The 24,676-nt window shown below is 42.4% G+C and overlaps 1 protein-coding gene across 1 annotated transcript in view; it reads left to right on the top strand.

Moving 5' to 3' along the window:
* Positions 1–9,840: 9,840 nt before the first annotated feature.
* The window catches only part of Rock2 (Rho associated coiled-coil containing protein kinase 2), a 94,856-nt gene continuing 80,020 nt past the window's right edge, over positions 9,841–24,676 (top strand). Inside the window, exon 1 of the mRNA XM_051181622.1 lies at positions 9,841–10,307. Coding sequence (XP_051037579.1) covers positions 10,167–10,307 — 141 coding nt within the window. The 5' untranslated portion in view covers positions 9,841–10,166. The remainder of the gene's footprint in view (positions 10,308–24,676) is intronic.

The raw sequence follows: 24,676 nt of genomic DNA, 5'->3' as shown, positions 1-24,676 counted from the left end.
GGGTTTGATCCTCAACACTAGACAACAAAAATCATGGCTTTTTATCATGGAGGTAGTATTTCCATAGACTTACTTTAAAACCTTGCATGATGTCTTGCTAATAACTAAAATTTTTCACCAATCCTTTCCCTTAATAATAAACGTTTACAAGTGCCCAGAGCATAGCTTCCTAACTGTACATCAGTGAATGAAATATACAGACAGACAAAACCCTCATGAAGTTTACATCTTTGAACAGTAGGAGACATGGACAGGAACCAAACACTAAGTGAGATATCAGGTGACAATTGGTGAGACAAAAAAAAAAAAAAAAAAAAAAAAAAAAAACATAATGAGAGCAGTGTGGGGTGCTTGCTGGTAGTACGGGGGTGCAGTGATTTAAGTTGGCATTTGACCTAGACTTTCTGACAAGAGACAGAGATCATGAAGATGCTCTGGGACATTTTAATCTTATGATCATGCACAGTTTTAAAAGATGAATCCTCCCAAAGAGCTGTTGCTACGCACTGGGCTGTTTTTATGATGGCTATGTGGGAGGAAGCAAACATTTTCTGAAGTCTGGGGACATCTTTGACACCCATGTGGACCATAGTGTAGCAATGTCTTCCGAAGTTGAGATGGGGGCATTTCAGAGGACTGTGTCCCCTTCACTCAGTGTTCTCTATAAGCTTTTTGGTTTGTTTGTTTGTTTGTTTTTGTTTTGGCTCAGCCTTCGGTGCCCTCTGGAAGTTGCCCTGCTTCCAACTCCATGCTTTCCAAGGCTCTTTCTTCCCAAAGTGTTATTGGCTTGTGAGAAGTGGGTGTGAAAGAAAATGCTTGACTAAAACCCCGAAGGGTTTTTTCCCTCTGCAGAGCTTTTTGGTGCTCTGGGAACAAGTAGGGACAGGGACAGAAGTTGCCTTCTTCAGAGTTCAAGCGTCCATACTTGTGTTTGAGGAGGGGCTCAAAGTTTGAGTATCTCTCAGAACAGCACTTCTGGGGGACAGGATGTGGTGTATAGTTGTGTTTTAGGGCTGGAGGACATGTCCGATACTTCAAGTCCTGTCTGTCAAAGTGACAATTCAAGGCTGGCACAGGCATGATGACCTCTAACCAGAAGGCTTGCTGCATTACAGCAGGCCTTGGGACTTTCAGCTCAGGCCAAAACTAGCCAAAGTGCCAGCCCACAGCAGCTGCCCCAGTTCCCCCAGATTCTGTACTCCAAGAAGCCATAATGGGGGGCAGAGATCAAAGGAGCCAAACTTGAAGTGGTCAAGACCCCTGTGGCCTCCCAGGAATGTCATCCTCAACAAGGTGAAGAGCTGTGAAATAGGAGCTTTGGTCCTGGACCAACACCATTATTTGACATATGATGAAACAAAGGCCTGAGAAGAGAGGTGTCATGTCTAAGCTTACATTATTAGCTACACCTCCATCAAATAGTTCTGTGGCTCTCACAGCAGTTTTCAAGCATTGTTATTCTTTTAAAAATTATTTTATTTATTTTTATTTATATGTGCATTGGTGTTTTGTCTGGATATGTGTATGTGTGAGTGTGTTGGATCCAAAATGAGTTTCCTCTTATTTTCTTGCCTTTGGCATTACTGCAAATGAACAGACTTTCCAATGCTAAGAGAATAATGACAGGAACAAGTACTTTGCCAAGATTCAAATAGTGCCCAAAATACTCCTTACCAAATGACTGCCTCACCCAGCAAATCTTTACCAGTTCCTAATCTGAGAAACCTGCAAAGAACAAAATAACATGGCAAGAAGTCAGCTGCCATGGGAACATGAAAACTGAGCCCAGTGCATGTCAATGTGTGTGTGGGCAGGGGGCAGAGGAAACAGAAGCCCTCCTGCTCTTCTGCCTTCTGGGCCTGGAAGGAGGCAGATTCTTCCCTTTGTGGCCATCAGTGCATCTGCTTGATGGTTAAGAACCTTTACATGTGGTGGTTAAGGTCCTTCACATGTCATGGATCATGAGCACAATAAAGACCCAGAGAGAATTTGCTCTGTTGCCATCACTGTGCAATCAGCCTCTGAGTATAAGTGAATGAGTACATGAAAGAAAGAGTGTTGATATCCCATGAGCTGTTGGGAAGTGTGAGCTTGTCTTCATGGAGCTTGGACTTAGTAACTGAATCCTGTATGAACTTTCTCCTATTTGTCTTCCACAAACATCCTAGGAGAGAGGAAGAGAATGAAAGAGAGAAAGAGACAGAGAGAGACAGAGACACAGAGAGACAGAGATACACACACACACACACACACACACACACAGAAAATCACAGAAGTGAGTTGGTTGACACACCCAGAAAGGGCCCAAGTGGGGTCTCTAAGAAAGTTTCCTGATTCCATGGAAGGACTTTCACCCCAGTGCTCACAGCTGGAGAGGTGGCCTGCCCATGTCCTCATCTACAGGGCAGGGTCACTAGCAGGCTGGCTTCTGCTGTGCTCACTCCTTGGAGGCCAAAGCAGTCAATGGAATATCACAAGGGCAGCTTCAGCCATCAAAGTGTCACTCTGGAGACCACAAGTACGAAGTTGCTCCTCGTTGCATAACAGGACAGGCTTTTATGGAAAGCAAGCATTTCCCTGTGTGCTGAGGGCCCTCCCTCCACTTAACCTACTGGGCCTTTTCCCTTTGCATGTTCTGTAGGCTTTTACCCAATCATGCTCCAAACCACTTTATTGTGAATGGTAGTCCATGCATTAGTAAAGGCTTCCTTAACTGGCCTCTTCCCCCTTGTCCTGTCACTCTACTTCTGAGGACCCATCCCCCAGTTTTATCCACTTCCATCCAGGGCTCCTACTGCAGATAGGTGATGGGGTCAGTGGGAAGGACAGCAGGAGAGACCTGCTTAGAATCGGTGACTTAGCTGATACGACTGCAGCTCGATGGTGCTAGGATGTCTTTGGTCTCCTTTCCACTTACCCTCTATGTTGTCCCCACACAATAGCAAACTGCTCTCTCTAGTCATTACTTTTATCATATTTTTTATGAATTTATGTTTCTTTTTACTCACTTCCTACTTTCCCATCTCTGTTCTGAAGACTGGGAAGGACCTGGTGGGAGAGGGAACATAGGCAGAACAGCATCAGCAAACTGCAAACAAGGCAAGACAGAAGAATAGGGAAGAAGGTGAAGCCAAAATTAGCATATGAAGGCTGGAGCGATGGCTCAGCAGGTAAGAGCACTGGCTGCTTTTCCAGAGAACCAGGGTTCAATTCCCAGCACCCACAGTTCCAGGGGATCCAATCCCTCTTCTGGCCTCTAAGTACACACAAGGTGCACAGAACTACTTTGAGGCAAAACACCCAGACACACAAAATAACATTTTAAAATTAGCATATGAAAGACCCAGCTGAAAAAGATAAACATTAGAGTACTCCCCTGGTCTCCCCCCTCAAACCTTGAACTCCTCCCAAAGGCCAACACAGAAAAAGTACAAGCTGTACAAGTGACCTGAGTGTCCCATGCCACCGAACCTGTCCCGGTGTCATTGATCATCTTCCCCCTGAAGCCAGGCAGTGGTGGTGCATGCCTTTAATGCCAGCACTCAGGAGGCAGAGGCAGGCAGATCTCTGTGAGTCCTAGGTCAGCCTGGTTTATAGAGTCCCAGGACAGCCAGGGCTACACAGAGAAACCCTGTCTCAAAAAACTGAAACCAAAACAAACAAAAAAATAAATGTTCCTGCTTCTTCTACAATTTAGGTTTCTCAGTCTGATTTCTTGTTCTGGGATATAAGACCCTGGTAATCTGGGTAGCTACCCAGAAGACTCTGGCACCTGCTTCAAAGAGAGGGACTCCACGGTCTCACTTAAGCACCTGCTTGAGTATCGTCTTAAAAGTTCCTGGGACCGATAACTTGAGAACCCAGTAAAGCCAAGTTCTATATCCAAAGAACGGGAGGTATTAGAAGAGGAGGAGGGAGCAGGGGCCAGGTGGGGGAGGGGGAGTTCTGGGGGAGGGGAAGGGTTAAGGGCTTGATAGGTGAAACAAGAAAGTAAGGAACCACTTTGTAGAAATCAGCTTAACCAGAGAGGGAAGAAGCAAATCTGTTCCATTTTGAGGAAAAGCTGGGAAGACTAGAGGAAAAGTGAAAGAAGGTCTCGACTCCAGGCAGGAAGCCCCAAGTCCACAATTCCAGCAGCCCTAACGTTGGGTTGGGAGCAGTGAACCCACATGAAACATCCTGGGTCCATGGCTATCTCACATGGGGTGGGGGGGCAAAGGGATTGACAGCAATGACATCAAGATCTCCTACCAAACTGGTGGGGCTGGAGTCCTCGGCAAGCCGGGCTTCCCGGGACCCCAGACACTCTTTGACACCATGATTGACTCTCAAACACTACAGGTCTGTGTTTTCAAAGTGCCCTGTCACTTCCCTCTAAGGATGAATGTAAGCCCCCCCCCCAAGCAGCCCCTTGTCCCCTGGGAGTGATTTCACAGTATGCTGGGGAAGGAGCTGTCTCAGATGAGCACTGTATCTTTCATCTAGACATCTTAAGGAACCTTAATAACAGCCACGCTTCATTATCCTTGCTTTGTGGTTAACGACACTGACTCACAGAGGGCTTTGGCGATTTTCTCATTCATGCTAGGGGTTATTACCAGAGCCATGAATGAGACTCAGGGTGAAACTCTACTTCACAAACCTTTAAACCTGTACCCTTTATAGTAGTGGAGTTTACAAAAATAATGACCCCCTTTGCACTGAGAGTTTAAGCCTTTGTTCTGTTATTAAGTCTGGCTGATGTGGGGCATAAGCATCCCCACCTCAGCACAGACATTCAACTTGAAACCTTCAGTGTGAAGTTGTTTGTTTTATTGGCAGTGCCTGGACCACTCAGTTCATTGTTTTCATCTATCTCTCCCATCCATCTATCAATCCACCCATCACTCAGTAAGTCATTCCAGTAATACACATCTCAGTCTCTATGACATCACCTGTAAGATAGGCATAGTGATATTACCATTGGCAAAGGCTGTTTTGGAAATTAAGATAATTTCTATGAAGCACACTGCCTAACATATGGCAAACCCTTTAGGTAATTATTATTATTAAACAAGTAATTACAAGAGACATATCAACACACACACTCACAGAGAGTTCTTGAACAGCCCTTGGTAGGATGGACAGGGCAAAGTTGCAGCTGAAGGGAGTTAATTTAATTCCTGGGGAACAGACAGACCTTTCAAATTAAAAAAACAATGAGGACATGGCCCATCAGTAAACAAAAGAGGGAGAGTCCTGGATGCTCACTTTAGAGCATGAAATGTTAGAAGGTTTGGAAGATAATAATTAAATTGACACGAACCACTTAAAATGGGTAGAAATGTGGAGACAGAAGACAGAACTGGGGAGGGGGAAGGGTTAATTATAGAGCCCTAGCCACTCACAGGCCTGCCTCTATTTCCCCATTGTTCTTCTTAGAACAAATATCTTTGCTTGCAGTCAGGACACCTGAAACTCGGTGTTGGGGGGGGGGGGCAAGGGTTCAACAGGAAGCAGAGTCTCTCAGAGAGGAGCAAGCTGGAGGGAGATGTCTGAAGGCTGATTTGGAAGGAACTGAGTGTCCTGAGGAAGCTGTGGACTCCTCCTAACTTCTTGCAACTCCACTCTTCTGTGTGAGCTAAAACCTGGATCTGAAACCCTTCCCCAGCCCAGACACAAAATCCTGAAGCTATAAAGAGAAGCACTCACAGATTCGACTGTCAGAAAAATAGAAGTAATTATATGACAAAAGATACCCCAAGCCCAGAGAGGAAAGCAACAGACTGGGAGAAACGCTTTATAAAATGTATTTTAAGGATATATTGTAACAAGGAGGAGCCTTCTCAATACCCAGGAATTCCTCCAAATCATCAGGAAAGAGACAAAGCTGACAGAGGATGGAAACAGACAACTTGAGACGTGGGTATCCAAATACGCATGCCCAGTAGCAGGTAAGAGAATGCAAAAGGAAACTATGTTACTGTTTGTCACTTCCTTGACAAAATTAAGAACATGTATAATACTTCATATTGGAAAAAGTGAAAGGATGGTGACAATGTGAACTGATTGGACAGTTCGCTAGGCTTGCTTTTTGGGATCAGACTCAGGTGGTCAGACTTTCAAGGCAGACTTGTTTTTACCTGCTCAGCTCCTTGCCAGCCCATAACCTTTTTGTTTATTTTTTTGATACAGGGATTATTTTCTTTGTGTTACAGCCTTGGTTGTCCTGAACTAGCTCTGTAGAGCTGACTAGCCTCAAACTCAGGGATCTGTCTGCCTCTGCCTTCTGATTGCTGGGATTAAAGATATGAGCTACCACTGCCCTGCTCCGAGCCTTTTAAAGGGCCAGTACAGCCTTTTTTTTTTTTTTTTTTTTTTGCAGTAGCTTGACTTTAAAGGACACTTTGTTAAATAATCTGCTTTGAGTAATTATTCTTATTCACATCCATCTCCACACAAAGGCACAAGAATGTCAATGGCAACACGAAAATACTTATTTAAGGTCAGCACTCAGGACACTGAGAGACAGAGAAGTTAGGTAACTTACTCGGGATCACACAGGTGACATGTAGTAGTGGCAGGTAGCAGTTGTTCCTCATAGTCTGTCCTCCAGTGCTATTCTATTGAATCTTTGGCATTTTCATATTGCAGAAAAGAGTACAGCAGATAGAAAATGAAGATTTCTCTGTCCACATGTGTGGACAGAATAATGGGAAATGGACTATTAAGTTGCAAAATACTATGATATGGTACAATTCTGTGTACAAGAATATATATATCCTTGAGTGATAAAATAATTCAGGTGAATGGTGGTTCACATCTGTAATCTCAGCACTTGTGGGGGGGGTGAAGCAGAAGGATTTATTAATTCCTGGAGAAGAGACAGACCTTCAAGTTAAAAACTAGAAATGAGGGGAAAGGAAAAACACAATCAAAATATATTATATCAACTTTTTAAATAAAAAATCCAAAACAACTAGAAACAAGGACATGTTTTCCTCAGTGGATACCTGGACCCTTAATTAGAGGTATAGAAGGGACTCCTGGGTGGTAGATGTTAGGGAGGGAATGGCCATGAGTTAGAGGCTATCCTGGACTACATAGTAAGTTCCTTGGCAGCCTGGGTTCCTGAGTGACATTCTGTCTAATAAATAAATAAATGTTTAAAGATGTGTGAGAGTAAAAAGTAGAAGACAAAATTTCAGGCTATATTCTATATATATCTTTAAATAAATTATTTATTAGTGTGTTTGTGCATGGTATCTGTCTGTGGAGGCATGTGTGGAGGTCAGATGACAACTTTGTGGAGTCAGTTTTCCCCTTCCATCTTTAAGTGGGTTCCTGAGATGGGACTTAAATCACTAGGCTTGGGTGGTAAGCATCGCTACCTGCTCAGTCATCACAAGTTTTCTGTACCTAATAATGGCTATCCATAGAAGTATTTGAATCTTGTTGATTGCTGCTGTTCCTTTTATTTACTTTTTCTTTGCGTTTTGTGTGTATGCTCATATGTGTGTGCTGCTATGTAGGGAGGTCAGAGATCGATGCTGTGTGTCTTTCTTAGTTGCTTTATACTGTATTTATTCATTCATTTGCGATAGGGTCTCTCACTGCACCTGAAGCTACTCAATTTGGCTAGTCTGGCTGGCCAGGCAGCCTCAGAGATCTTGCTGTGTCTGCCTCCCCAGAACGGACACTATAGGTTTGTTGTAGATGTTGCTGGGGATTGAACTCAGGTCCTCGTGCTTGCAAGCACTTTATGGATCTTCTCATTTTAGTGTTTTGTTGTTGTTGTTGTTTTTGTTTGTTTGAGATAGAGACTTCTGTAGTCCTGGCTGGCCTCAAATTTGCTATGTAGCTTAAAGATGGCCTTGAACTCCTGATCCTCTTGCTGCTCCCTCCTGAGTGCTGGGATTACATATGTGCACAACCATGTCTGGGTATTACCATTCTTTTAAAACAAGGTTCCTAAGGCTGGAGACCATGGCTACTCCACCAAAGTCCATAAAAACATACAGCTGGTCATTTCAAAATCAATTTGTAACCTAAAGATCACAGCATTCCTTTTGAAAGCTTATACTATCACCAGGAAAAAGACCTATAATATCTGTAATCATGAATATCGAATTATTCTGCTCCAGTACATTAGTGGGAGGGAGGCTCTACCCTCCTGCTTTGGGTCTGTGGGGGACATGAAGGAGTAAATTCACCTCCAGGTAGGCTTGAAGTGCTACTTTTTCTGACCAGAGGGCAGTCTATTATCTGCAATAGAAAGGGCTCTCTTGAGTCACCCAGGGCCTCTTCCTGCCTTAGTCCAAGTCAGAGTGACTTCACACAGAAAGGAGAGATGTTCCTGGAACTCTGGTGGGCGAGGTGAGGTTTTGATAAAGCCAGGGCTGGAGCCTGGTGAATATCGCTTGGCACCCACACGAGCCTTACTGTCTCAATATTTCGGAGCATTACACTGTAGCTTCTTAGAGTAACCCATCAGTAAGTCTAGTTTTTCAAGTTTTGAAATTCAGTACACTTCTTAACATCCTTTGATGCTGTTTTTGAGACAGGGTTTCTTTGTGTCGCTCCGGTTGTCCTGGAACTAGTTCTGTAGACCAGGCTGGGCTTCGAACTCCGAGATCCGCCTGCCTCTACCTCTGTGTGCTGGGACTAAAGTCGTGCACCACCACTGTCCTCCTTAGCATCTTTAGAAGAGGGGGAAAATCCCACTCACTTAGGAACAAGAGTATTTTCATTTGCTTAGCCGCTCATTTCAGAGTGTTCACAATCTCCTCTGCACTTTTCACTTTCGGTACATTTTCCCTCATTCTTTAACCGGCCTGTAATCCCATCAGGATTCTCTCCTGATTGTGGCAGAGCTTGTTTGGATTATTCAGTTGCAGGACGATTGAGTCCACTCCCAGTGCTTTGGTCATTACGAACATTCTGAATAGCCCAGCTGTAAACATCTCCATGCAAAGTCCTCCCCTCTTTGGATCATTTCCTTACACTTGGACTTCCTTAAATGGGCTTACTAGGTCAAAGGGGCTCTGTGAACAGTTTTATAGCTCTTGGCACATAGTTTTCAGATTGCGCCCGGAGAGGATCTGACCAATAGCTCGGGGGCAGCGAGAGGGCAGGAATGCGGAGAAGCAGCCCCTCTTCCACTCCCAAAGCAAGGCCCTCGTGAATGCAGAAGCGCTTCCCTATTGCCCTCCCGTTGTCTATGCCTGGCCAGGGTCTAAGGGCTAACACCAAGCGGACACTACGGTTAGGGAAGGGTACAAAGGTTTGAGAGAGCCCAGAATTCGTGCCCCGGAGGTGGGAGCAACTCCTCCTCCAGGCCTCCCTGCCCTGGGTGGGACTCAAGATTCAAACGAGTCCCAGACACTGAGCACTGGCTAGGGGCGCGGCCTCCCCGCCCCCTGAAGCCCCAGGCCACGGCCCCGGGCGCGCAGGCCCGGGGAAGGGCGCTGACCTAGGGGTGCAGGACTTCGGCGCGGTTTGCATAGCTGTGCGCTGAGTCAGCGGGACCCGGCGGGCGGGGGGCGAGCACGTCTGCTAGGCCGCGGGGTCCGGCCTGCGACGCGGGGATACGCCGCGGGGACTACGGGGGACGGCGCCGCGAGCCGTCCCGCCTCACTGCCCCGGGAACGGGCCAGACGAGGAAGCCAGATCGGCCGGGGCGGGCGGGTGGGCGGGCGGGGGAGAGCGGAAAGGAAGCTCGGCAGCGAAAGCTCGGCGGAGGGGCGGGACCGAAGGCCAGGGGGCGGGGCGAGCCGCGGGAACGCGCTGGGTGGGCGGGGCGGGCGCTCGTGCGCGGCCGGCCGCGGGCGGAGGGGCTTGTGGGTAGCGGCGGCGCGCGGCCGAGTAGGGCCGCGGAGCGGGCTGTGTGTGAGCGGAGCGGGCTTGTGGGCGCGCGAGGCGGCCGGCGGCGACATGCGGGCGCACGGGCGGCGGCCCTAGCGGCCCGAGCCCCGAGGGCGGGGCGGCGCGGCGCGGGCGCCCCTTCCCCGCTCCCGCCCGCCGGGTCCTGGCGAGCTCGCTGCGGGCCGGGCGGCGCGCGTGCGGCTGAGGGGCGGGGACGCCGTGTGCCTCGCTGCTCCCAGCCGGGCCGGGCGGCTCCTCAGACAGCGGCGCGAGGCGGGCCCGGGCGGAGGTTCCGCGGGTGGCGCTAGGCCCGGCGAAGCGGCATGAGCCGGCCCCCGCCGACGGGGAAAATGCCCGGCGCCCCTGAGGCCGCGCCGGGGGACGGGGCGGGCGCGAGCCGCCAGAGGAAGCTGGAGGCGCTCATCCGAGACCCTCGCTCGCCCATCAACGTGGAGAGCTTGCTGGTAGGTGTCGGCTTGGGAGGGCGCTCCCGGTCCTGCCTGGTCCCCCCTTTGGCTCACCCGCCCGGCTTCCGACTCCCCTGGGGTCTGGAGACCCCACCTGGGATTCCTCCGTCCACCTCCCGCCAGAGCGGGTGTCATCTCGGCCGCCCCCTTTCTTGGAGCGCGCTGGGAGGAAACACCCCTGGGCTCCTTCCCGCCTACCCTGTCGGTTTGGGGCGGAAAGGTGGAGGATTGGCTGTGCTCCCTACCCCAGACTAGCCAATTTGAAAGTGTCACGCGGCGTGGGAGCTCGGGTGAAATCGAGGGAGAAAGAAACCCGATGCTCTCTTTCCCTGTTGGGAGTACCACCTGGGGTACATGACAAAGAGCTTCCCTCACTCCGTCCTCCTCGTCAGGAGTCTGGGACCGCACAGCTCAAGTTGGCTATTTGCAGTTGCTCTTGGGCATTCCATAGTAGCTATTTAGTGCATTTGAATTTATGTAAATTAAATTTCCGGAGATTGTTGCTCCGAAGCCAAGAAATGAGTTTGAATTGTAGAGTGGAATAAATCTTTCCCCTTCATCTTGTCTTTTTCCATAGCATTCAGAATCCAAATTGAGAGTCTTGGGAAGGCTGCTGTAGCTGGGGCTTGATTAAGAAAAGAACACGTTTTACAATAAACGCCGCGTAGAATGCTGGCATACTTCTGGTCTTGGGGGAAGCAATTATGTTTGGCAAACAGATTTGATTAGTGTGCAGCTAGAGATGCATTTAAGGGGGCAAGGAGAGAAGTGGTGTGAACGTGGATCATGAGAAGTCGGGGGGGGGGGGAGATACTCTGGCTATTAGCTCTGGAGGGCTAGACGTAGGGTGGGTGTAGGCATTCTGTGACAGAAAGCGTGTCAATTCTGGGCCCTGCTAGAGAAAAAGCCTAGTGACTCCGATGAGAAGAGCTGCCTCCTCCCTTCCCACTGAGTAACTTTTCTTCTGAGGCCGTTGGTTGTCCTTTGAGGTTTCTGGAATCATTTGCAGTGAGTGACTCAGTCGCGTTTGGCCACAGTGCAGGAACTGCCTAGAGAGTGGGTATCTTGCTGTCGGATGGGTAGAATGTAGAGATTTTGACTGCGCGGGGTGGGGGGGATTTTTGTTTGTTTGTTTTTGTTTGGTAGTGGGTTCGTGTGTTCTTGTGGGACAGTATTGGGATTCTTTAGTTCAGAGTAGGATTGGTTGCATGGAGGTCATAGTGCCTTTTGTAGATAAAGCAAAGCTTCTCAGGTGTCAAAAGCAGAGGTTCTCAGGGGTCAGTGCCAGCATTTTCACTTTGGTATTTTCCTAGCAAAACTTTGATCCTAGGCCAGAAAGTTCAGTTAAAAATAGTGCCTGTAAATCTTAAGTATTGGCCAGGTTCATCTTCAATCCCTGATAGAAATGTTTAACATTCATCTCTTGATAGTGATGTTACTCATCGTTATTAGAGTTATTCTGAGCTTGGAGTGAAGCTGTTTATACCTGTGACACGACCATTTTGTTTTATTAAAATATTTCTTAAATTGTTACACGTGGCCAGGAACAGTTTAGTTCCTTCCTTGAGTGCTTAATACAGTCAAGACCCATATTTGTTAAGGTGACATATTACTGTTGAGGGTTGACACCAGATGCTGATGTGACAGCAAGCTTACTGCTGCTTTTAGTTGATTACATGTCATCAAGAATCAATGCAGGTGTGATTCTGGAGTGCAGCAAAGGTTACTAAGTCAAAATGTGCTCTTTATACCTTTGGAGTGAGAGTCCTGGTGCCTCTGCTGTACACTGATAAAGTTACAATATCTGTTATGCATATTTTTATCATGAATTAGACTGAATTATGTACTGCCTAGTTTTATGTCACCTTGGCACAAGGGAAGGTCAATTGAGAGAATGCCACCATAAAATCCAGCTGTAAGGTATTTTCTTAATTAGTGATTGATGGGGGAGGCCCAGCCCCTGGTGGGTGGTGCTATCCCTGGGCTAGTGGTCCTGACTTTTATAAGAAAGCAATCTGAACAAGCCATGGATATCAAGCCTGTAAGCAGCACCCCTCCATGACCTCTGCATCAGCTCCTGCCTCCAGGTTCCTGCCCTATTTGAATTCCTGCCCTGACTTCCTTTGATGATGAGCAGTGGTGTGGAAGTATAAGCCAAATAAACCCTTTCTTCCCCAAGTTGCTGTGGTCATGGTGTTTCATCACAGCAATGGTAACCCTGACCAAGACAAAGTAACATTTTAATTGTAGTAGTAGTACACATAAAATTTGCTATTTAAACCATGTTTAAGTGCAGGGTTGGGTGATGTTAAGTACATTAACATTCATTGTGCCAACCATCATTGGCATTCATCCTCTCAACCTTTTAATAACTCCAAATTGTAACCCTGTAAATTAGTCTTTAAACCAGTATTATAAAACTGTTTAAAAATGCTCATGAAATACTAGCTGTTACCATTTTAAATATTTGAAATAGTACTGTGAACTATATTTCACAATTAATTATTGCTTTATTTAATATTGCATTTCTTTTGGTTTTATTCTAGAAAATATGTCAGTTTTTTGTTTGTTTTGTTTTTTTGCGACAGAGTTGGTATCCTAGAACTTACTCAGTAGACAAGACTGTTTTCAAATTCACAGAGATATGCCTGACTCTGCTTCCCAAGCACTGGGACTAAAGGCATTCGCCACCACTACCCAGCCTAGAAAAAAAACATCTTTAATAGTTAGATACAAACAGCATGGAATTTGGCTTAGAAAGCACCATTGGAGCTTTATACTGCTGAAAATGGCAAGAGATGATGAAACATACCAGAATTTTCTATAAAATGTTTTCAGTAGGCTAGGCAAAGCATTCACATAGGAAAAGAAGTTGAACACGATAGCTTGTCGAGTGTTAGCCCAGTGCCTGGTTATGATGTCTTTACACTTATTTCACTTCTATGTACATTTGGCACATTTTTGCCAGCTTTATGTTTTCTTTGAGACAGGAAATGATTTTTGTTACAGATATTTCTTGTTACACAGTTTTAGATGCATGCCATCATCATTTTGAGTTTGACATCATAAATACTAATCATGGCTGTGCATATATAGGGCTGGATCCCAGGACTCTTATCAGTGTACAGACTAAATTATCTTGTTTCTTTGCAGAGGCTAGTTGCTTTATTTGGCTCTAAAATAATCAGCTCTTTTGAAGTTGCAGATTGTGAGTTGCTTGATATTATATAAAAATAGTTTTCAGGGAGATTTGCTTCTGTAATTTAAAGAACAAAACAAAACATGTATTTTGTGTGTATTTGAGGACATGTACCCTGTCATGGCACATGCGTGGAGGTCAGAGGACAACTTGTGGGAGTCAGTTGAGAGTACTATCTGTCATGTAGGTTCTAAGGACCAAACTCAGGCCATGGGGTTGTCAGGCTTGACAAAGGTATTTCCGTGTTGAAATATTTTTAAGGGAGGCCCTTAAACACTCTTCTGTAGTGTTTGAAATCTTTAGGTAAATAATTTGTGTTGTGTTGTCAGAGATCTTCCCATTGCTTGCCTGCCGTGTTTTAGTTAACTAACACATGCTGGAGAAAGGTCTTAAGGTTTGTGCTTTGGGTTTTTATTTTGTTCTTCCAGAGAGTATGAAGTCATAGTAACCTGTAATACCTAGGTTTTTGGGAATGGATAAAGGTGGTCAAACATTTATTTACAAGTTCAGTGGATTTAAGAACAAAGTAACTATTAACATTGCATTTACATTTTATTTATTGATTTGTATGTTTTTGGGAGGGGTGTTGTGTGTTATGGCATAGGTATGGAGGTCAGAGTACAGTTTGTAGGAGTCAGTTCTCTCCTCGTACCATGTGGATTCCAGTAATCAAACTAAAGTTGTCAGGCTTGGCAGCAAGTTCCTGGAGCTGCTGAGCCATCTGGCTGGCCCCAAAACACCCGTTAGGACTGGTGCCTGCCAGCTACATGAAGATATTACTGTACAGAAATTTTATTTTGGTAGTTCTGAGTATTGACCTCAAGACCTTACACATGCTAGGTGAGTGTCTGTCTGCCTCTGGACTATGGCCCCAGCTCCATGAAAATACTTATCACAGTGCTTAGGATCTTTCCCTTTAGTGCTGGCTCTTCAAAATACAATTACATGTGTTCACCCATCCCTACAAGTAATGACTGAGACTATTTTGAAGATTTGATAAAAATTAAATAGAATAAAAGAAAAAAATATTTTGTACATGTAGGGGTGGACATTCAGGATATACAGCTTAATTACTTTAAAACTTAATGATTCTTTGTTATTTTTTAACATTTATTTATTTCATTTTTTTGGTGAGTATGTGTTGGAGAACTGAAGAAAGCTCTCTCCTACTATGTGGGCTTCGAGATCTAATTCTGTTGGGCTAGGTGTTGTGCCATTTCACTGTCCCTAAAACTTGCAACTATACTGAAAATGAATTGGCTTTTAGTGGCGTGTGGAATTTGCTGTTTAGACCAAGCTGATCTTCTTTTCAGGTTTAGGTCCATAATTCTTTATTTATAATTTTGGTACATAAAGAGCTTTGAAAATAAATTCTTATTAAAATTTATTTATTTAATAAATGGCAACTTCTGACCCGATGCTTTGTTAGAATGTTTGCAGTCTGTGCACTGATCTTGCTGTAAATAACAATAGCTTTCACTGGAGAAATACTAGTATTTTGGTTTCAGGATGCTGTATATCCCCAGGAAGGTTCTAGGGAATTTATAGTATGTGTACTATATTTAAATTTTAAAAAGAAGTTCTGAGGTGGGTGGTAGTGGCTCACACCTTTAATCCTAGCACTCAGGAGGTACAGACAGGTGGATCTCTGTGACTTCAAGGCCAGCCTGGTCTATAGACCAAGTTTCAGGACAGGCTCCAAAACTACAGGGAAACCCTGTCTTGAAAAACGAAAAACAAACAAACAAACAAACAAAAAACCCTGTTGTTTGAAGAATCTTGATCTCACAGTAAGTGATAGTGCACACAAAGAAAGGAAACATGATTGTGTATGTATATGCCCTTGGATAGTTCCAAATAATGCAGAGCTGAATGTGATGGTGTGTGCTTGAAATCCTAGCATTCTGGTGGCTGAGGCAGGAGGATTGTATTGAGTTTGAGGCCAGCCTGTGTTATGTAACAAGTGCCAGGCTTGCTAGGTCTACATGTTGTGACCCTTTCACAAACACAAAAGAACAATCAGTATTAAAGCCTGAATATTTTATTTTTGCTGAATCTTGCTTTCCCTGTTGAATTTGTCAGTATTAAAAGATATAGCAGGAAAATGAGACAGGCATTGGTGGGGTGCTCCTTTAAAACTAGCACTCGGGAGGCAGAGGGAGGTGGATCTTTGTGAGCTTGAGGCTAGCCTGGTCTACAGAGCTAGTTGCAGGACAGGCTCCAAAGCAATACAGAGAAACCCTGTCTTGAACCCCCCCCCCCCAAGAAAAAAAAGATACAGCAAGAAAATATCAATTTTGAACCATCTTAGATCATAGTTCCCTCCAGCAGTGTTGCTGCTGGAGTTAGCTCGTTTTCTCTTTCCTCCAGCTCTTGAGCTTGATTATTCCTTGTTCTACCTTTTAGATTACTACTTTATGTATATCTCTAAATAATATTGCTTAGTTTGCTTGTCTTTTAAACATATAAAATGTTATTGTTTGTATATTTTCATTTTTGCTATGTGGGTGCTGGGGGTTGAAGCTAGGACATCACACATGCTGAACAAGGTCTCTACCCTTGAGCTATCTTCAGCCTGTATATTCGCATCCTGACTTGGGTTTTTATGTGATTCTGAGAGTTACCTCCCCTGTGGTTTATTCATTTTCATTGCCTTAGTAAGTTAAAGTATAGCTCCACCCTGTAGGTGGGGTTTTTTGTTGGTCTGCAGGTCAGCTGTGTCCTGCCAGTGACTTCCAAATAATCACACAGAAACTTAATATTAATTATAAATGCCCAGCCAATAGCTTTGGTTTGTTATTAATTAGATCTTACAACTTAAATTAACTCATATTTTAAAATTTGTGTTCTACCACATGGCTTGGTATCTTATCTCAGGACAGCATGAACATCTCCTGCTTATTCTTCTTGGTTTGGTTTTTAGTGAATATAAAATATATATGTACACATACACAATATTATAATTTTACATTTATAATATTTATGTGATATTAAATTTATTAATATAATTATAATAGTTGATATAAATATTAAAACATTAAGATGGGCATGGTGGTCCATGCCTTTAATCCTAGTACTGGGAAGGCAGAGGCAGGTAGAGCCCTATGACTTTGAGGCCAGTTTGGTCTAAATAGTGAGTTCCAGGCCAACCACAACTACATAGTGAGATCCTACCTTTAAAAATAAATGTGATTAGTGCTAAGCCTTTGTAAGGACATGTTTGGGTAGAACTGCTGTGTCACAGGGTATGTGTATATTTGCTTTTTAGGAAATGGTTACATTATTTTACACTTGTGTCAACAACACAGTTGTTCCACATCTGTCCTAACCCCCTTTGGTGGGTAGTGGTAGCTCAGTGTGCTGTAATTTGCATATCTCTGATGACTATCATACATACTGGCTATTTATATATAAATATATGTGAATCATCTGTTTGTATACCTGCCCTGTGGAAAAGTTGGGCTATCACTGTACACGTTTTCTATGTGCTAGACATAGAAATGATTGTGTGTATAAAGAGGATTCTGTGAAATTTGTTTTGTGATTCCCCCCCCCCCCCAGTCTGTGGTATGTATGTTTTTAATCAACCTCAAGGAATTGTTGCCTAGCAATATAGCATGGAAATACTATTTTGCTTTTATTCTAGAAGCTGTATGATTAGATATTTATATGTAGGTCTATGGTACATTTTACCATTTTACCAGGTTCAGTGTGTGGTGTGCATTGGGGATTGAAGCTGATTTTCATTTTCCTCCACATGACTATCTAGTTAAATCAGATTACTTCTCAGCACTTTTTTTTGTTTTTTAGAAAAGTGTTTTTCCTTTTTAACTGAGTTGCTTTAGCATCTTTGCTAAAAATCAGTTTACTAATAGACTTCTGTGTTGTCTTCATAGCCATTTTTAGAGCCTTAGTCATGGTTATGTTGTCTAACCAAGCTTTGTTTAAAACCCATTTCTTTTTAGTTTTTCTGTGGAAGTGGCTGGTAAGACTGGAAGCGTCTTGTACTTAAAATGATCCTGTACTGGCTGTTTGTGATGAGGGTTGTTGGGGAAGAGACAGTTGATGGCCCAGCTTGACCTTACAGGCCCAGGATAACATGTCACTGAAAATCCAGAGGACTGGTGGGATGGTTCAGTTGGTGCTTGCTGCCAAGCCTGGTGACCTTGAGTTTGATCACTGGAACCCACATGGTAGACAAAAAGAATTGACTCCCACTAGTTGTCCTCTGATCTCTACATGTGCACTGTGGCATATACACAATGTTAAAAACGAAACCCACAATCCACAGAAGGACACTTCCCATTAGTGGGCTAGTTTATTATATGGAGCTTAATATGCAAGTTAGAATCAAGTCAATTCAAGTTAGAATCAAGTTATGGTGACTGTCTATTCTTTATCCTTTATCCTTACTGAGAGCTGTTCTCCTTGCATCTCTGCTTTCTTGCTCCTTTAAGGTTTGTCTACATTATGTAGATGTTCTTGGGCAGGTCTGCAGTTGGCTTGTTATAAATTACCTTCATTTACCTTTTTGGAAAATGTTCTGTTCCCCTCATTCTCATATTCATTTATTCTTTTTCCTTTCCTGGGATATTAGGGTGGGTTTTTTGTTTTGTTGGTGTTAACTGTTGAAGAATATTTCTAAATTCAGGGGGACTTAATGGCTTGTTTTCCAGGTATCAAAAGTACTTTACAATTGATCATTTTATATTTAATGCCCTAGTTTTTTTGGCAACTTTAGTTATGATGTAAGTGATAGAAAACTTATTTTTAAGGGACTATAAATTGAGAACTAGTTTCTAACACTCATTGTGGTTCGTTTTTAGCTCTGCAGATGAGAAGGACCTTTTGATAGAAGCAAGCCTGCTTTAATATATGGGTCATGGTGCTGAGGAACTCTTAAGAGTATTAAAGTATTGTCTTTTTTGTACTTCATGGTCTTTGCAGTTACTTATTATTGTTGAACACAAGAGCTCACCATATAGCCAAGTGGTCTAGATCTGCCATTGTAGGCCAGGCTGTCCCTGACCTCATGAACCTCCTGCCTCAGCTGATTTAGTTTTTGGGGTTGTAGGCATGGGGAATAACACTTGGGGTGTGAGTTTATTTTTATTTAATGCATAGATTGTAAACTATTAGGGTATAGATGTTGTTGTCTTCCTATTATGATCTTTGTTGAATGAAAAAGTAATTCATTTTTAAGTAATAGAAGTTTTATCTTTAGAAGTACATTCTCTCTAGAAGTGATCCCAAGTAAACATTGTTCCTGTGGTCTGGCTGTAGTCTGTCCATAAGAAGGAAGACAGGTAAACATCTGTATGCTGAGAGGATGGATAGGTTTGGTCAGTTAGAACAGTTGGTCTTGTAGGAAAAGTAAATGGTTATGTAGGCATTTTCTAGGTAGTACTGAAATTGTCCAGAGAAAAGATACAAGCTAATTCCATTCTGTATTTTATGCAGACACCCTGTGGACTAAACAGCTTTGAGTCATTTGTTCCCCTGTCCTGGCCTCTAGTTAATCACATCTAGCTCTGTGTGGAGCCAGGTGATTCCTGGGTGAAGTCAGTAATTTATGTATAACAGGTGAAATGCTGGTGGTATCTTACAGGTTAACCCTTAAAAGAGTATATTGGCTGTTAGTAATAAAGCAATATTTGCTTACTAACGAAATTGAAAGCAAAGTCCCAAAGGGCATGAGTTATTTGATCAAGAATCCAGATGTCTCCCAGCACTTGAGAGACATAGACAGACGGATCTCTGTAGCCAGGGCTATACAGAGAAACTTGGTCTTGAAAAAAATGAGGGAAAAATCCAGATGTCTTTACAAGAAAAACTTTCAGACAGTAAGCCTTCTGTTTGCTATTATTTTAGAACAACTTTTTATTACATGTTGTATTTATTTGTGTGTATGTATGTACTTGTGGGCATGTACATGCCATAAGAAAGTCAGAGGACAATTTTTGGGAGTCTCTCCTTTTACTAAGGGATTAAACTCAGGTCATCAGACATAGCAGCAGTACTTTTATATACTGAACCATTTTGCCAACTACATGATTACTCACATTTTTAATTGGCTTTTAACTAATGGTTATAATGTTTCTTTTTCTAATGAATGTAAATGCTTGTGCTATATTTGAAGTAGTTACAGAAATGAATTTTGAGTTGTTATTATGTATCTATCTACTGGTGGTGTGTAGTTAGAGAAAGGGAGTAATATACTGTGTTTGTAAATCCTTCCTAATAGCTGGTTGGATATATAAATATAATTTGCAGGTATAGATAGTGTTCATGCTTCTATCTTTTATTGTTCTTGGAATCAGTCTGACATCAAACTGTGACTGATTGTTTACTAGCTTTTTATTTTCATCAGACTTTTTTGTTTTGTTTGGGACAGGGCCTCTTTTATATAGTTCGGGCTGTCCTGTTACTTGCTATGTAAGATCAGGCTGGCCTTCAACTCAACCTACCTACCTCTGTCTCTTGAGTGCTGGGAATAAAAGAGTGTTACTATGCCTGGCTCATCAGCTTCATTGAGATATACTTTTTTATATTCTATAAATCAGTCCATTTTAAGTTTGTAATTTAAATGGTCACCACAATGTGTTCTCATTACCCCTAAAATTCTGCTGTGTAGTTTCACAGTCAGTCCTGACTCCAGTCCCATCTCCAGATCTACTTTTGTCTTGTCTGTAAATTTTACATAAGTGGTATCATACAGTATATTAGTTACTTTTCTGTCCCTGTGATAAAACACTACGGCCAAGGCAACTTCTAGAAGAAAGTTTATTTTGGCTTACCGTCCTAGGAGATTAGAGTTCATCATGGCAAGGAGGTGTAGCAGTTAGCGGCAGGCGTGGAAGCAGGAACAGGATGGGGTGAGAGCTTACATCCCCAACCACAAGCAGGTAGTAACAGAATAAACTGGAAGTGAGGGAGGGTTTTTAAATCAAAGTCTACTCCCAGTAACACACTTCCTCCAGCAAGACAGCATCTCCTAAAGGTTTTACAGCTTCCTCAAATAGCACCTGGGGTTCAAATCTCCCCACTCGTGAGGATATTTCTCTTTTAAACCTCTACACACAATATGCTGTTATTGCATCTGGCTTCTTTCTCCAGCGTAATGTTTGAGATTCATCTGTATTGTAGCATGTGTTAGTATTTTGTTCTTCATTATTGCTGAATGTTATTGTATGAATTATGTATTACATTCTGTTTATGAATTTATAATATGTGAAGACATGTTTTTATTCCAAGGAGTGAGAGTGTAGAGTCATGTGGTAGCTTGTGCTTTATTTTGAGAAACTGCCAATATTTTCTAAAATGGCTGTACAGTTACACATTCTTTCCATCAGTGAATGGTAGTACTTGCCGTACATTTACTAGTAACAAGCGAATTTCAGTTGTTTTCTTTCTTTAAAAAAAGTTTCTTCCTGTGTTGCCTAGGTTGAGTTTGAACTCCTGGGCTCAAGTTTTCCACTGGCATCAGCCCCTGGCATAGTGGGAACAAATAGCGGGGATGTTCTATCATGTCTCACTTGCTTTTTCTTTTGAATTTTACTAGTGTACCATGAACATGATCCATTTTGAATGAATATATTTAAGTTGTTTGTATGAATGGAGATACTAATCAAGTAATGAAAATTTTTTGTTTTTAATAAACTTTGTTATGGAACCTTTTACTTCTGAGTAATATATTAAGTCTTGTTGAACTGTGAAAACTCTGGTATAGGCAGTAGACTCAACTAGTTGGGCTCGTTCCCATTCTCTTTTCTATCTCTCCTTCCTTCCTCCCTTCCCTCTCCTTCCCTTCCTTTCCCTTTCTCTTTCTTTCTTTCTTTCTTTCTTTCTTTCTTTCTTTCTTTCTTTCTTTCTTTCTTTCTTTTTTTGAGGGTTTCATGTTATAGCCCAGGCTGACCCCAAATTGTCTTTCCTCCTGCCTTAGCTCCCCCAGGGCTAGGATTATAGGCACACACCACCATATCTTTAGTTGTTTTTAAACAGCAGATGTTGAGGACTCTGAGATAAGCGTGGTCTTTCCACTCTTGATTCTGTTTTGGGTTCACTTTTTACTCTTATTTTAGACTTAGTTAAGAATAAGTGTATAAACATTCTGTCATCTTGACCCCAGTTAGAGTGTCGTACCTTTCTTTTCTACATGAAGATTAGTCTACAGATAACTTGTCTGTTCTTGCTCACAGGTGGCATCGCATTGCTGGTTTCTGGGGTTATAGAACATGCACATTTTGGGGTTCTTTTCAAGATACAGGGTTTTTCTCAAATGCTGTCTTATTTGAGAACTCTGTATCTGTACAGGACTGAAGTATTTTGCCTTTAAGTATCTCTTATCTAGAAGCCATACTCATATTTATAGAAATTCCAGTTTGCCCTTTTAACTTTAGCTTAGATGATTGTAATTGTTTCAAGTTTTTATTAAATATAACCCTTGGTTTTATTAAGTTCCAGAGGGAAATTTTAGCAAAGAATTCTTTATTTAGATTTTTCTTTCATGTTAAATTCATGTTAGAGATAAAATTATTTTTGTTTCTAGTTTTTTTTTTTTTTTTTTTTTTTTTTTTTTTTGAGACTACTTCAGATATCCTCTGCCTCCCAAGTGCTGTATTTAAAGGACTGTAGGACTGTGCCACCACACCACCTTGGTGTGTGTGTGTGTGTGTGTGTGTGTGTGTGTGTGTGTGTAGTATCTTAAATATATAAAAATATATTGGCATAGTTGTCTTGAACTAACTCTTTCAAGAGTTACTAAAAATAAATTTTGGTATGTTGAAATTCTTCCAAAATCTCTTAAAGTATTGATTGTGGGAATCCTCCTGTGGGGATTCTCCCTGTCAGGTCTCCTGAAGTAGGTGGACTGAGGTAGCTGGGGCTTTGCATTAAAGGAACATTTCTGGAATAGTGATGCAAGTTGATTTCAGGAAGAAAAAGATGAGAGAGGCACTATGGATATAGTTTTCTTGTACTAAGTGAAAAAAAATCATACACAGATGCTTTAGATCTTCCCAGAAGACAGAATTGTGTATGCGGGAGAGGTTGACATATCCAAGTATGCTAGGGGCCATCACATTTTATTTTCTAGGACTCCATACAAATTAGATTATTTAAGGCTAGCCAGTGTCTCTGCCTTCTCTCTATTTCTCCTTCCCTTCTTTAATTTGCTGTGTTTTCCTAAAGGGAGCATATGTGTAAAAAGAAAAAAGAAATTTATTGTGATAAAGTGTGCATAAAAATAATTATTACATTTTAACCTAGGCTAAAAATGGTATGTATAAAAACTTATAATAAGATAGAAACTTTCATTAGTGCACACATGCACAGATGCATACATGCATAGTGCATTTGTGGAGGACAGAGGACAGCTTTTGGGAGTTGGTTCTCTTCTTTCCACTGTGTGGATCCAGGGTTGGAACTCAGTTCTTCAGGTTGGTGGTTAGTGCCTTCATCAGATAAACCATCTCACTGGCCTCAAATTTGTGATTTGGCTATGTGACCCAAAATGACCTTGAACTTCTGTTTTGGTTTGGTTTTCATTCTTTTCCTTTTGAGACAAAAATCTCATGTATCTCAGGCTGGCCTAAACTTGCACTGTAGCAAAGGCAGACCTTGAACTTTGGTTCTTCCCTTCTCTACCTCCTGCAGCTAGGCCTTGGGATTTCAGGCCTGTGCCATCATGCCCCATACATGCAGTGCTAGAGACTGAACCAGGGCTTTGTGTGTGTGAAGCAAGTATTCTACTAACTGGACATAGCCTCAGCCCAAAATATATCATTTTGACTTTTCACATTTAATAAACGGGAAAGTGAAAAAATAGTGGTAGTCATAGTTATGGAGTCAGGTTAATTAATGAGAAAAAACTTAACTAGAAATTGAAAGTTGAATGTATGTTCCTTCAGATGATAGCTCCTAAAAATGGTGTTCTGTGTCTATCCTATGATCATGCCTATGTTCAAAAAATAGAAGCACTCAAACATTGTTTTATGGTGGTGCAGAGTTAGGTGGATCCCTGAGTTCAGGCCAGCCTGGTCTACAGAGCAAGTCCTAGAACGACAGCCAGGCTACACAAAAACCTGTCTTAAACAAAACAAAACAAAACAAACAAACAAAAAAAAACCAAACAACAACAAAACCAAACCAAATAGTAACAACAAAAAGAAAACAAAAATAAAGTTTTAAAACATTACTTTGAAATTTTACATAAAAAGCAGTTTTCAAAGTTATTGGTTATGCCAAGCAATACTGAGCATACTGTTTAGAATTTTAATTTTTCTCAGCTGGGTATAATGGTGCATACCCTAACTCCCAGCACTTGGAAGGCAGAGGCAGATGGCTCTCTATGAGTTGGATGCTATCTCTGTCTACAAAGTGAGTTCCAGAATAGTCATGGCTGTTCAGAGAAACCCTGTTTTGATAAACCAAAACCCTAAGTAAATAAATAAACAAGCAAACAAATAAATAAATGCTTTTCTCCTTAGGAAATTAGAGATAATAGACAGTTCATCAGCAGCTGATACAAAGCTTATGTTTTCTATTCTTCCAAGTACTTTTATGTGTGTATAGTTTTTTGAGACAGATTCTCTGTAACGGTCCTGGCTGTCTTGGATATAGACCAGGTTGGCCTTGAACTCATAGATCCTCCTGCCTCTTCCTTTCAAGTGCTGGGATTAAAAGCATGTGCCACCACAACTTGATTCTTAAAAATGCTTTTAATATTAGATTTTCTGCTGGGTGGCTCTTTAGTTTTTGGTTATTAAGGAATATGTACATATAGTTTTGTAGAAATTTGAAAAATTGTGCTTGTTGATTTTTTTTTTTTAAACACGTGCATGAGTGTTTTGTGTGCAAGTATGTCTATGTATTATTTGCATGCCTTCTGCCCTTGGAGTTCAGATGAGGGCATCCCCTGGAACAAGAGTTACAGATGGCTCTGAACTGCCATTTAGGTGCTGGGCATCAAACTTGGGTCCTGTGGAAGAAAAGACAGTAAGTACTTTTAATAGCTGAGCCATCTCCAGTCTGTTCATTGTTGTTGAGATAATAGTTAATAACTATTGGCAGCATGTTTTTTCTTTAATATTTGAGTTACCATGGCTAATAAAACTGCACACACTCCTGACCAGTGTGTAACTAGTATTTATGAAGTGCTGAGATGGCA

The sequence above is a fragment of the Phodopus roborovskii genome, unplaced genomic scaffold (genome assembly GCF_943737965.1).
Source record: "Phodopus roborovskii unplaced genomic scaffold, PHOROB, whole genome shotgun sequence".
In the NCBI taxonomy this organism is placed as follows: Eukaryota; Metazoa; Chordata; class Mammalia; order Rodentia; family Cricetidae; genus Phodopus; species Phodopus roborovskii.
Note: the sequence above shows the minus strand (reverse complement) of the source record. Positions and strands in the feature narration are given on the sequence as shown.